General features: G+C 43.9%; 1 protein-coding gene across 1 annotated transcript in view; it reads left to right on the top strand.

Moving 5' to 3' along the window:
- Window positions 1-14,198, top strand: part of TECTA (tectorin alpha) — a 67,440-nt gene that overhangs the window by 52,444 nt on the left and 798 nt on the right. The window contains 8 exon segments of the mRNA XM_058544992.1: window positions 708-1,000; window positions 2,575-2,879; window positions 5,146-5,256; window positions 6,451-6,653; window positions 7,616-7,779; window positions 8,226-8,474; window positions 12,555-12,717; window positions 13,824-13,911. Coding sequence (XP_058400975.1) covers window positions 708-1,000; window positions 2,575-2,879; window positions 5,146-5,256; window positions 6,451-6,653; window positions 7,616-7,779; window positions 8,226-8,474; window positions 12,555-12,717; window positions 13,824-13,911 — 1,576 coding nt within the window.

Below are 14,198 nucleotides of genomic sequence, written 5' to 3'. Positions count from 1 at the left end.
AGGCTTCTGCTTTTTTTAAGAAACATAAGTTACTAATAACCTGAGGGGAAAAATCCCAATTTATTCTGTAAGTACAGGAAAAGCATATTATGTTCTGTCCTAAGGGCTAAGAAAAGAAACTGTTATAAAGCAGGAAAATGACAAATACAGAAAATACTGTGCCTATAGGACCTCTGTAGGAGGACCTCCTGTTTGTACATTATAAACGAGAAAACAATAAACATGGCAATGATCCCCAGATTCATTTTAACCATGATAAACTCTCCTTAGAGCAGAATTGAAATTTCATTTTCTCTAATTGGTTCATACTGGGGAAAGTTTTATACACAAATCCAGCCATTTGGAGTGGGTTATACTTTTCTAACATTTTCTTATCTCTCTGCCTCCAGATTTTGCTTCTTTGGGGGAACTGTGGACAGTAAGATGAGTGAGTGCCCTTAAACTCTAGGGCAGGGGTCAACAAACTTTGGAATTCAGCCAAGTCTACCTACTTGCTGCCTGTTTTTGTAAATAAACCTTTATTGGAACACAGCCTCACTCATTTCGTTTCATATGGTCTGTGATTGCTTTCCTGCCACAGGGCAGAGTTGAGTAGGGATAGGGATCATATGGCCTGCAAAACCTAAAATATTTACTCTCACCCTTCACAATAAAAGTTGCCAACTCCTGATCTAAGGATAATTTACCTTTTTTTTTTCCTCCAATAGGTGAATGGCACACAAGTGAATGTTCCATTTATAACTGGTTTGGCAACCAAAATCTACAGCAGTGAGGGGTTCCTGGTGATTGACACCAGCCCTGACATCCAGATCTACTACAATGGTTTCAATGTCATAAAAATCAGCATCAGTGAGAGGCTACAGAACAAAGTGTGCGGCCTCTGTGGCAACTTCAATGGGGACTTAACTGATGATTATGTGACCTTGCGGGGGAAGCCGGTGGTGAGCAGCGTGGTGCTGGCCCAGAGCTGGAAAACCAATGGCATGCAGAGGAGGTGAGAGTTCTAGTCACTGGACTAGGTGAGACGAGCCATTAGACTCAGGGGCCCAAATCCTCTCACTTCCATGGGAGGTGTCAATGAGGAATGCACTTTCCATAGCATCGCCCTACCTCTCCTACAAAGAGCTGAGCTTTTGGAGTTTTCGTGATACAAATAGGCACATCAGAGGCTTCAGTAATTTCTTGAGTGGCAGAGGAAGGAACTGGGCTTAGATGATCGGACTCTAAATTTTCACGTCATCCAGCCCTCAGCTAAACAGAAGAGTGTGCCCAGGATTAGAACTCTGAAGCCTTGGCCGGCTGCCCAGTTGGAACCTGGGTCCCCCTGCTGGGGTGGGATTCTGAATCAACTCAGTAAAAGAGGGCTATCCCTTGCTCCCCAGTGCTGGGTCTAATTGTGTGTCCATGACTCTTACCAGAAGGCTTGGTTGTAGTTGGAAAGGTCGAAGTTGGTGGCAATCAGGAAAGCCTTTTTAAATAGAAGTCACCAAAGTTATTATCAGGCCCCTCTCTGGCCAGCTGAGACAGAATGAGCTAAACAAGTTATTCCAAACGTGTTTAATTTAGGGCCCCTCCGGGCTGCGGAATTACAGTAATACCTTTCTGGATCGATAGAAATGCTTCTCTTTCCTGGCATTTCTTTGCTCAATCTCTCCTTATGCATGAACATGCCAGACATCAGCTAAATACCCAGATGTGGAAATGAAGCCCCAAACCCTCTTTGACCCTTCTGCAGGTGTAAACTGAATAATGTATCATAAATTAGACTCTCCTGTGAATTATGGGACCCAGAGCTGAGAGAACCTTGGGCAACGTCTAGTCCCATCTCTTCCTTTTCTAGGTGAAATGGAGGCTAGAGCAGAATGATTTACATGAGGAGGCTCTGTAAGTGGCACAGCCAGGATTAAATTCCAGAATTTCTAATTGAATGCTTTCTCTAAAATGTCACTTATTGGGCCCACAGTTAGAAAAATGACAACTTGGGACATTTAAGCTATTCTGGGGCTTCCAAAGAGGAGCAAGGTTCAGTTCCTCCTGAGGAATTATGATTCTGTCTGAGCCTCCTCTCCTTTCCTTTCTTCCTTCTTTCATAAACGATTTCAGCCTGACACCACTTTTCTTGTGAAGGCTCTGCTTTTGGTCTCTGATAGCTAAACTGGAACTGGTTTAGAAGCTTCTGGACTTCGTTTTGATTCTTCAGTTCTACCAACTGTCATTGCTATCATTATTGATTAATAATAATAGTAACCATTATTATTATTGTTATTGGTTATTTTATTAATACCTGCTAATGGTTACTGTATCAATTATATCAGTCAATTATATCAAAGGTTAATGGTTATTATATCAATATCTACCTTTCATCTGACACATGGGCTACCAGTCCATTATTTTGTTTTACCATCACTTGTCCCAGTGATATTAACATAGAAATTGCCTAACTTTCCTAAGGTCACATAGTCAATTAGTGTTGGAATCAGCAGAGCACACTAACTTCTGGGTTAGCCAAAGAGGTATCAGACGTGGTCTTCCCTTCCACTGGACATCTTGGATGGCTGTCTTTGCTTCACTTAGTCTGACCGGACTTCTTGCCCCCAGCTGCAACGAGCTGCAGTTCTCACAGTACGCAGCCATGTGTGACAACGTGCACATCCAGAAGATGCAGGGCGACGGCTACTGCCTGAAGCTCACAGACATGAAGGGCTTCTTCCAGCCCTGCTACGGGCTTCTCGACCCCCTCCCCTTCTACGAGTCCTGCTACCTGGATGGCTGCTACAACCACGTGAAGTTCCAGCTCTGTGGCTCCCTGGCTGCCTATGGGGAGTCCTGTCGCTCCTTCGGGATCCTCAGCACTGAGTGGATTGAGAAGGAGAATTGCTGTAAGAGAATTATTTTATTCCTGCAGATTCTTTTCTAAGTTAAAAGAACAGCTTTGTGGGTAGCATTGCTTTGTCTGGGGCTGGCTGGCTGGCCTCCACCTCTGCCCATGGCTCTGCTTCCAGACTGGGAGAGTTGAGAGTTGTGAGCTGCAATGGAGATTCCTCGAGGGGCGTTTTCAATGGTGCCTCATGTGCCTGTAGTTCCGGCCCAGTGATGGAATTTGGAACACCACCTTGGGAAGACAGGGGTCTCTGGGTGGGAGGAGCACCAGTTTAGTGACTTATGAGGTAGAGGGACAGAGGATGGGACTTCTGATTGATTTCAGTTCCCAAACTCAGCTCTATGCCAGCTCCTTTAACATGGGTCACAGCCCAAATCAGAAATGGAAGGCATGTGGCAAGTGGCAAGCTGAGTTGGAATTGAGCCGGCTGTATCTGTCTGGGTTGAAAGGAAGCTGAGATTAGGTTTCTAAAGGGATCATATGTATATTAAGTTAGTTGATAAAATAAAGATCAGTAGATGCTTGTATTTTTTTCTGTAGTAGGGAAATTATTTTGATGTGTATATCCATTATTCTATTTGTTCATTTTCTTACTATGTTAATCAAATAGATGGAGCAAATATGTATATAAACACATATAAATTTGTCATACACATATATGTGTGTCCATATACATAAATGGTCACTCTGTCCCATTAATGCAGTGATGCAGTATGATATTGTGGCCACAGAATGTGTGCATGTACCTTGACACACACTACCAACCCCGTGTGCAGACAGGTACCACTGGGAAAGCTGGCCCATCCAAGACTGTGCATGCCTGTTGGTAAATTTGCAGACGAAAGCTGACCAAGAATAGAAATGTACTTAATTCAGAACCTAAAGACAATGTAGTTAATTGAAATATGCATTCAGTAATTTCAGAAACTCTTAACAAGCAAATTACTAGTCTCTGTTGGAAATCAAGAGAAATGTTTTGTTTGATAACTTTAATATTTTACCCCGTTGTGTTAATTAGCAATACTTTAAAGAACTCTAACTGTTTTGAACTTTAAAAATTGTCTGGAATTTGGAAAAAAATATCAGTTTTTGTTTCTAACCTCAAAGCTTCCCTTTGTATAAGGGCGTGTCTTATTTGCCAATTGGCAGACGGACCACCAGACTTGTAAATGAGTGTTTTTCTTCCTGTGGGCTGTAAGCTCCGCATTTTCTTTATAAAAGGAAGCCTTTTAAAAATAAATGTATTTAAACGATGCTGATGGCTTTCTTTCAGTCTTTCCAGAAATTAAGACCGAGTGATGCTAAGCCATCTGTCACCTCGAACCTAGTACAGTTAGTTCCTTAGCAGAGGGGTCAGGAGAGGCATCGGGAGCTGTGGGACAGCTCGGGTCATTTGTTTCATTATTAAACTCTTGAAGCTAACTTGGCTCATGCTGTGATTGAACAGTGTCTTTAGCACTAACCATCGTGTACCATGATGAATCGGAGGCTTATTACATCTGGATGGGGAGAGAGAGTCTTTAAATAAGGATGTGAGTCTCTAAAAGGAGATGCTCTCAATTAGTGGTTCTCAGACTAAAGTGTTGACCTTGCAAATGATCTGTGTGGACTCCTCTGCCACAGAAATATTGTTCATAATATGATGATGATACTTCACATACATTTATATTTTACTTAGAGTTTTACCCTTTTTGGCAAAACAGTACCATTAATCTAATTAAGGGACCTCTCTGGAATCTTACTGGCCCTAAAATTTTCATTCTTGACAAATATTTGTTGAGCACCAGTTATGAGGTGGCTGGGTGTTGGGAATATAGAGATGAATGGTTTGGACCCTACTCTTTATATAAAGATACAAATACGCGTGATTGTAGCACAGCATAGAAAGTGCAGTAATCATGGTGTATCCTGGCAGTTAAGAGCGTCTGTGCTTTCCGTCATCACTGCCTACCTTCGTCTGAGTGTGACCTTGGGCAGGTTTCAGTCGTGAAATGGGAGTTATAACACTTAGCTCACAGAGCATTTGTGAGGGTTGGAGGAGATAACGTAACCAAAGCATGAAGCTCATTGCCAGGCCTGTATTAGGGGCCCAATGACTAGCTGTTGTCATTATTTTCGGGAAGGTTGCCCTGTCTGTTACTTTGCGGCCGCCGTCTGACCATCACCACTTTCTTTAAAGTGGCTAGTCCAGAGTGTAACCACATGCTTCCGTGTGCTGGTGTGAAAATCAATTCGTGTGTGTTTCTGTTTGTTTTCCTTTTTAGCAGGAGTGGTTGAAGACCCCTGTGTGGGGGCAGACTGTCCCAACCGAACCTGTGAGCTGGAAAACGGAGGAGAGCTGTGCGGTTGCATCGAGCCGCCCCCCTATGGAAACAGTGAGTGACACCTGCCACTTCCCTGCGCAGACAGGTGCAATGGGAGAGGCCTGGCAGCCGAGTAGGAAGGCTCCAGGGTTGGAGCTCATACGTCCCACTCTGTAGGTTAGAAACTCAAATAGAGAATCTTTCATGAGCATTTAGGCAGAACAAGGAAGCAATCCAATCGCTTCAAAGTAGGCTAATACTTGTTTCCTCGTAGCTACATCCTTTTCTTCAATAAATTACAACACATAAATTTGTACATGAATAGAGTCAGCCAGTTCCATCTGAGGCCATGTTCAACATCAGAGAGATCCAAATTGATCTTTTAGACTCACAGGGAAGTAAGGGGGTTGGACGAAAACATGAAAGAATCAAGTGGAGGGTGCCAGGTGCTGTAAGACTCCTTGACAGCCAGCTTTATCTGGCCCATGGCTTTTCAGTCGCGAATATACAACTGAAATGTTTGAAGGAAACAGTAAACAACTAGGACTCCGGGTCCTGTTCCTAAGATAGGACTTGCCTTGTCGCCTGGCCGAGCGCACCCGTGATGTCAGCTGGAAGTGGAGCTGCTTTGCCTCCCAGTTCTGCGCCCTTGCCTGAACCAAGTAACTCAGCTAAATTTACCGTCATTAGAGGATGAAAGCCTAATTGGCTAAAAGGCTCCATAGGAGGGGACGACATGCTGTTCAAGGGCTTCACCTAAGCAGATAAAAATGTTTCTCTCTGTTTCTATAGTGCTCATTAGCTTGTGTTTATGTACTCACAGAAAATGTCAATTGGTGCGTCACCGTGTCAAAAAGCAAGAGCGCCTGGGGATCAGCTGGGGCTCTAGGGTGGCCCGGCCAGTGCTGCTCTCACCTGGGGGCATGTTCTTGAGCCAAGCCCCGGTGAGCCAGATGCAGCGTGCAGCTTACGGAAAAGTCGCTACCATCACAGTGCAGGAGAAATCCCGGGTTTCTAAAGAAAAGACAAAAGACACTTTATTGGCATTTTCATCTTTTTAAAAAGGCCCTACAATGCCCCAGTTATTGCTTTGAGTGAATTCATGTCCTCGTTTGGCTTGATCAGAGCTTAGTGAGAAATGCCGCAGCCTTTGTGCAAAGATCACGAGCCTCTTCCAAAGGCAACGGCAGTGCGGTGCCCCGCCGCCGCCCCTCAGCAGGACCAGCTACCACTGACGTGCCTCTCGTAATAACTGTTCCCCCACAGACTCACATGACGTTATCCATGCAGAGGTGACCTGCAAGGCGTCCCAGATGGAAGTGTCCATATCCAAGTGCAAACTCTTCCAGCTCGGCTTTGAGAGGGAGGGCGTGAGGATCAATGACAGACAGTGCGCCGGCATCGAGGGGGAAGATTTTATCTCCTTTCAGATCAACATCACCAAAGGGAGTTGTGGAAACATTGTGCAGGTGAGAAACGGGGGCGGGAAGAGCACCTGGCAGAGGTAGTGACAGCTCTGGGTGTTTGCATGTTGATTGTCCTTAAAGCCAACTTCAGGGCAGTCTACTTAGAAACATCCTCCTTGGAAAACAGCACAAGGCACGTACGTACAAAATGAAAGGCATCAAGGAGAACGATCATTTGGTGCTAAGTGGTTGATTGAACTGAACGAGCACAGTAAGTGACGTGCTTCTTTGCTTGGTTTGCGCCATCTGCTGTCATCCTTTGCCCTGCATATTGACAAATTTTTGTTCCCTCTTTCATGCTTCTGTTGTTCCTCCAGGTAAATACAGCTGGGTTCAGCTATTTCAGGGGGTAAGGGTGTCCCAGACATCGTTTAACACTTGGCTGCAGAAATAGAGCAAGGTCCCAACTTTTAGTGTCAGATTATCCAATTTATAGGTTAGCAAAGCATCTTACTTCTCTTCTCCCTGGTCCTTCCTGCTGTCTGTCTGTTCCTGAGACCCACGTTCATTAACACTTTTATCAGTTAGTGAAAGGAGTAAGAAGGTGAAACTTGCATTTGTTCATTTTGGCACATGTGGGCATGTCTGGTAAAAGATTTGGTGGAGGAGAGATTTTGAAGCAAGAATTTAAAAAGAAGATTTCTATTACCTTGTGACGGCAGTACTTCGTCCTGTCGCCGGCTTGGGTTCCCACAGACAACTAGGGGCTGGTTGTAGTTAGAATTCAGTGGTACACGAAGTCACCCTCCGTGGGCATTCCCGGTTATCAGACTGAAGGGTACTGTTGACATCTATTATAATCCTTTTTTTGTAAATGCTGTGGCCAGCTCCATACTGATTTATACTGGCCTCTGGGTTGTGTATGGAGTGAAGCCATTTCTCCACTTTCAGGGCTGTGGATTTGAAATGCAAGCCACATACTCACTCCCAGATCTAGTGATTTCTGACCTCCCTTTGCTCTGCAGTCCAATGGCACTCATATCATGTATAAAAACACAGTCTGGATCGAAAGTGCCAACCACACAGGCAACGTCATCACCAGGGACCGGACAATTAGCGTGGATTTTTCGTGTGCTTATGAGCTGGATATCAAAATCTCCCTAGACACTGTGGTGAAGCCAATGCTGAGGTAAAGAATCTCATGGGCTGTGCGCTTTGCTTTGTCTTTTCCATGACAGTTAAGGTTAGCATAATCAAAATTGCTAGCATTTGTCTTCGAAGCACTAGGGAAAAAATAATTCGTATTTTCTGAATCTAAATGCCCTAGACCAGCACTGTTCAATAGAATTTTCTACAATGATGGAAATGTTCTATATCTGTACTATCCAATACAATAGCTGTGTGTGGCCATCGAGCACTTGATATGTGGCTGGGGGTGCTGAGGAATTGAATTTTTAATTTAATTTTAATTTTAATTGCCACATGTGGTTAGCAGGTACCATATTGGACAGTGCAGCGTTTGACTTTGCTACTCTCTGCTTTGCCTTTCATCTGTATTTTCAGCTTGAAAATGGTAGGTAATTGAATAAAGATAATTGTTTGGGGTTCCCTGCCTCATGATTCTTTCTGTTTTAGTGTCATTAACCTGACAGTTCCAACCCAAGAAGGCAGCTTTACCACCAAGATGGCGCTCTACAAAAATGCCTCCTACAAGCATCCTTACCGCCAAGGTGAAGTGGTGTTGACGACCCGAGATGTGCTGTATGTAGGAGTCTTTGTGGTTGGAGCTGATGCCACACATTTGATCCTGACGCTGAACAAATGCTATGCCACCCCCACCCGCGACAGCAACGATAAACTCCGATACTTCATCATTGAAGAAGGGTGGGTGGCCTCTTATTAGAGGACAGTCTCGAAGCCTTTAGAATAATATTAGTCTGCATTACTTTTTAGAGAAGGGAATAGGAACTAATATTTGTTGACTACCTAGAGGGCCAGCATTTTGCATCCATGAACTATCTAATTCTCATAACAGCTCATGAGGTAGATATTATAAGCCTCATTTTATAGGTGAGAAGGCTGAGGCTTAGTGAGATCAGGCAACTTTTAAAGACACAGCAATTTAGTGATAGATCCGCAAGTCCATGTGACATTAGCTACAAAATACTTTATTCTCAAAGTGATCAAAGAGGGGATTCTATTCTGCCTACCTTCAATTTTGATTTGAGAGAAATGTGGACCATCTGCAAATGAAAGAATGTAATGAGAATAACTAAAGATTGGTGAATAGGACATCTATCAAAATTAAAAAGCATTACAATAATAGCCGATAAAATCAGTAAGTTTCTTTTTGCTCACTACTCTATGCCTAGCACTTTACTCACTACTATCTGCCTAGCACCTAGTATATTTCCTGAAACGTAGTGGTTATGCAACAAAATTTATTGAATGAATGAATGGAAAGAAGACTATATAGACCAAACAACAATAATGATAATTATCTTTATTTTTTAAAAACACTTACTGTTTTTAAACAATAATTCTTTTTTAACAGTTTTATTGCATATGTAATTCATATACAATAAAATGTACTTGCTTTAAGTGTAAAGTTCAATGATTTTTAGTAAACTTACAAGAGGAGCACAGTCATCAACATAATCTAATTTTGGAACATTTCCATCACCCCAATATGATAATTCCTAAAGCAGATGACTATATTAACTAAAATTCTTTCTATTAGAAGTGGTAGAGACCAATTCAAACTAGCTTATGCAAAAACAAGGCGTTTAACAATTACAAAACCAAATCATAGGAGTGGATGTGCCTTCAGGGATGATTGGATCCAGGGAGCCAGATGCTGTCAAGACTGCCTCTCCCTTGCTCTGTCCCTTGTCTCTCTGTCTCTGTCTGTCTCTCTCACTGATCTCATTAGATGCTGGCAATCCTGGACCCGCATTCTTACAGCGTTGTAACCACCGAGAAGCAAGCTTTCCTTCTAACTCAATTCAGGGCCTCCCTGGGGAGGAACGTGACTAGCCTTTCTTGGATGATCTGCCTCTCATTTGTTTGAAGGGGATGCAACATTAACTTGCCTGGTGTCAGGGAGGACAAAATTCTCCTGGACCCTCTTAGGGTCCTTGGCTGGGTCTGAAAATTAAACGGGCAAAGATTAACAGGAGGAAAGTGTAAAAATTTATTTAATAAGTTTTACGTGACGTGAGAGCCTTCGTAAGGAAATGAAGACCCAAAGAAACGGTTAAACCTGAGTATTGTATGCCAGGTTTAATGAAGAGGGGACAGTCATGGAGAAATATGTTAGGTCAAAGAGTAGGAGGTAAGTGTAGTAACCTGAGGGACACTTGGCCAGGCCTGTTTGTTGGGATTCTTCTCCACATCCCTTTGTCTTTGGAGATAAGCATGCTCCTTTCCTCCAGGTATGGGGGGGCACCTCTCATAAGAGGGTTTCATGACGTGTTTTAGGGGAGAAGGGTTGGGGGAAGGTCAGAGGGACCTTCCTGGGTCTGCCATTTTCTGAAACTCCTTCGTCTTAAAATATTCAGTATGCCAAGGTGCCAGATTTTGAGGTAGTATATCCTGAACCCTGTCACTGACCTGGGTCAGCACCCACCCCTGGGTGGTCAGAGACTATAGTGTGTACCGTAATTAGCTTTAAGGTTGGGGGAAAAGGAATGGTTCCCCAAAAGAAGAAGGGTGTGGTTCGAACAATAAATATCCACTGTTTTGCAGATGAAACAGGCTTAGGTTAGGTACACAGCTCACCCAAGGCCACCCTACTAGCAGGGGGCAGAGGAAGAATCGTCCCAGATATCAAGTCACATTGACTCCCTAACTGTCCAGGCGTGGCATGTGGCATGGGTTGCTGCTGTGTATTGTGGAATTTTCAGCAAAGACCTCACTAAGGCATTTGCCTTTCTGAATTGGTTTTAAGCCTCCTCAGAGGCAAAGGCAAGGATGTGGTGACCACTAGTTGTCTTGCAGGCCTACATGCTGGGATTGACATCAAAGTTCTCCATTTCTCCCTATGTCTTCCCTCCTCTCTCATGATCCTTTCCCAAAGTGAAAGGGCCACAGTCTGAGCCACTATACAAATGCAAACCCAGGCTATAGGGTTGGTGCCTCCTTTGAAGGATGCTGTGTTATTTAGCATTTTTTAAATAGTATTTAATAGACTCAACCCAGAAAGGGAGAGTAAGCGAGCATGTTCATAAATCTTAGCTTCCCCCAGAGTCTGAATAATGGCCTTCAAATTAAAATGTTGTTGAGTGTGAAGTAATTTCATCATGTGGGAGAATTTTAATTCTTGAGTCTTTCTTACCTGTTTTGGAGGGATACGGTTATTGTTTTTTCCAGTGAACTTAGGGGAAACCTGATGCTCAATGCATCAGTGAATAAGCAACAAAGTGAGTCCACCTCAGAATTTTGGGGGGTCAGCTGTCCCTCTCCAGCTATGTGCAGGGCAGAGATGCACCAATGTCTATTAGTGACTCAAAGCCTGGGGACACGCAAGTCACTTCTCTTATGTGCCTAGAGAGAGGAAAGGACAGTTGTTCTGTGAGAGTAGACAGAGGATTCTAGTACTTGGCTTGTCTGCTCACACTAAGGCAGGCGTTCAGACAGCCTGTCCCTGCCTCCCTAGGACCCTCCCTTCTGCTCCATGTCTTTCTGATACCTAAACCTCAGGCTGTCTCTCTGGGAGTTAGTGGTCTGGTTAAGAGGGAAGGTCTGTGTGAAGATTGGAGGGCTGCGAACATTTTAGAATCTTTGAACCAATTTAGATTATTCAAATGAGTCACACTGACAAGGAACAGTATGGCAAGTAAGTTTTTCTTTCAAAGCATTTAAGAGACTATTGCCTGAAGACTAATTACAAAACTTAATAGGTCTGGGAATGCTGAAGGATAACTTCAGTTTTTAATTTTCCTTATCACTAAGCTATTTAATTCTGTGGGCCAGGGGAAGAAAACAAGGAAAAGAGTCACTCTTTTTATCTTTATCATTTTAAAGAGCTTCTTGGCTCCCATGGACCAATCTTGGCCACGGTTGCACAATTCATTCATTCACTCATTCATTCACCCAACAAAGATTTTTAATACTTACTACATGCCCTGCAGTGTGTTGGAGACACAGTGAGGATTATGACTTGATTCCTGCCCTCCAAGGGCTCAGCGGATGCTGTCGGGAAATCCTGGAAAAGCCACGTGTTCCTGCCTGGTTGGGACAGCAGTAGGGGATATTTATAAAGGAGGGGGAGCCACAGACTGGTGTTGGAGAGAGAACAGGAGTTATGCATGGGAAGAAGAGCAGAAAGACTTCCACTGGGGAAACATTACGTGAGAAGACGCTGGGGCATAGGAGACTGTGATGCATTGGGGAACTCTAAGCAGTGGAGGCAAAATATCTGTGCCTAAGGGAGGGCCGAGGCTGTCGTTGGCCGCTGGCTCAGCACCACAAGGAGGAGAGGGAGGGGAGGAATCAGCCGTCACCTACATCCAGACAACTCTTGAGCTCGTCTTGACTGCTCCGCCTTCTCCTCCGCCTCCCACCTACTTCATCATGTGGGAAGATTTCGCAAGAGGGTTTGAATCAGGAGCCCCTCCCAAAACTGATAATTAACTGAAGAAACTACAGAAGAAGTAAGGACTAATCTTGCATTTGTTAAATTGATGTCAGTAAAACACAGCATGATGAGGGGGCGGAATGAGAAACTGAAGTGCAGGGAAATTGAGCACAGTCTCTAGGGTCATTTTGGTTTTAGTTGCAGTTAGGATACTAATTTGAGGTGCTATTTGATGCTTTTAAAACAAACTATGAAAATATAAGGGAGTGGTAATAAATGACAAACCCACACGGTCCAGAGGTCACTTTCAAATGCAAAGGCATCTTTACCATTTATGATGATTTTATACGAAATAGTGAAGCAAAGACTCCATTTTTTCTGAATAGGTGTCAGAACATTAAAGATAATACCATTGGCATCGAGGAGAATGCTGTCTCCCTCACCTGTCGCTTTCACGTCACTGTCTTTAAGTTCATCGGGGATTATGATGAAGTTCATCTTCACTGTGCAGTGTCACTCTGCGATTCAGAAAAGTACTCCTGTAAAATAGTAAGTGAGAGTGTGAAAATTAAACGCTTAGTCTTATTTCTCATGGCCCCAGTTTCCTCAACATGGGCATCATGAATGCCAGGATCTGTGTGGCTCTTTAGAGTTCTTAGGGCTCTGAGCACCTGGAAGTGGCTGAATTGGAATCATCCTCAGATGCTTAGGAGCGGCAGCCGTCTTTAGTGGGACAATAAGACAAAGAACATGGTAGAATGATGTCCAATACTCCTCTATCTCTGAAATGTCAATCTGTCCTTGGCATAACACTAGACTAGGGTTTCTCAATCCTTGGCACTTTGGACCAAATCATTCTTTGTTGTGGGTCTGTTCTGTGCATAGTAGGATGTTTAGCAGCATCCCTGGCCTCTACCCACTAGATGCCGGTAGCACCTACCCCCCAGCTGCAGTGCCCAAAAATGTCTCCCGACACTGCCAAGTGTCCCCTGGAGGGCAGAGTTGGCCCTATTTAAGAACCACTGCACCAGAGTCTCAAGGAGCCAGGCCACCTGAATCTGAAGTGACCAGAGGGGCCAAGCCCCACTCCACCAAAGAAGCAAACTCCTGGGATCAGGACACATTTTATCCAGGTGTTCTTTAGACAGAGATTATCCCACAGCTCACCCTGAGGCTCTGGAGGCGCTGGTGGGATGAGGTGACATACCAGTCATCTCTTCTATGCCAGGCTTACATCCCCACCGCGTGTGGCTATGTCCCTAAGATTTCATTGCATTGGTACCTGGTCTCTAACCTGTAACATTCCAGCTTTCAGTTTACGCCACATTTGCAGAATCCAGATGTGAATTATGGTCAGAGCTCCTTACAGATGCTGCTGTGTACACTATTGTTCAATGCGGTGCAACAATCTTCATTCCTGGGAAGGGAGCCTTTTTGAATCTAATTCTGGTGTGGAGAATATATTTAATTCTGTTCAACATGAAGCCCAGAGTCTCAATGGGCTCAGTGATCAAGAATGCATTGGTTCTAATTAATCTGTGCAGCGATAGTGCTCGAGGCCAGAGCCACTGCCTCTTTTGGAGGTGGAAACATGGTGAAGAATAAGTTATCAGCTTAATTGTGTGAAATCTTCCCTCTGGTATTCTGTCTTTCAGGTTTGCCCACAAAATTCCAGGATTGCAACAGATTATACCAAAGAGCGTAAAGAACAGATCATTTCAGTGGGACCTATTAGGAGAAAAAGTATGTGTGTTCCCTAAAACACATTATGAATTATTAAAATAATGGGATTTGAACGCTTGGGCTGACTCCTGGGTGTCTTTCATCTGTGCTGTGAATCTGGTGAGTGAGGTGCTGAGGACACCAGTTTGAGAAGATGGCCCATTCCATAATGAAATCTTTTCATGGGCTATTAAACACTCACAACCGCATTGGGCCTTCCTCCTCTCCTCTCTTTAAAGCCTTGCCCTTAGATACAAGTTGAAGAGTTGAACTGTCTGCAGTTAATTTGCTCAATGGCTCTTTTTTAG

Source organism: Diceros bicornis, chromosome 7 (genome assembly GCF_020826845.1).
Source record: "Diceros bicornis minor isolate mBicDic1 chromosome 7, mDicBic1.mat.cur, whole genome shotgun sequence".
NCBI lineage: Eukaryota > Metazoa > Chordata > Mammalia > Perissodactyla > Rhinocerotidae > Diceros > Diceros bicornis.
The sequence above is the reverse complement of the archived record's forward strand: the minus strand, read 5'-3'. Positions and strand labels throughout refer to the sequence as shown.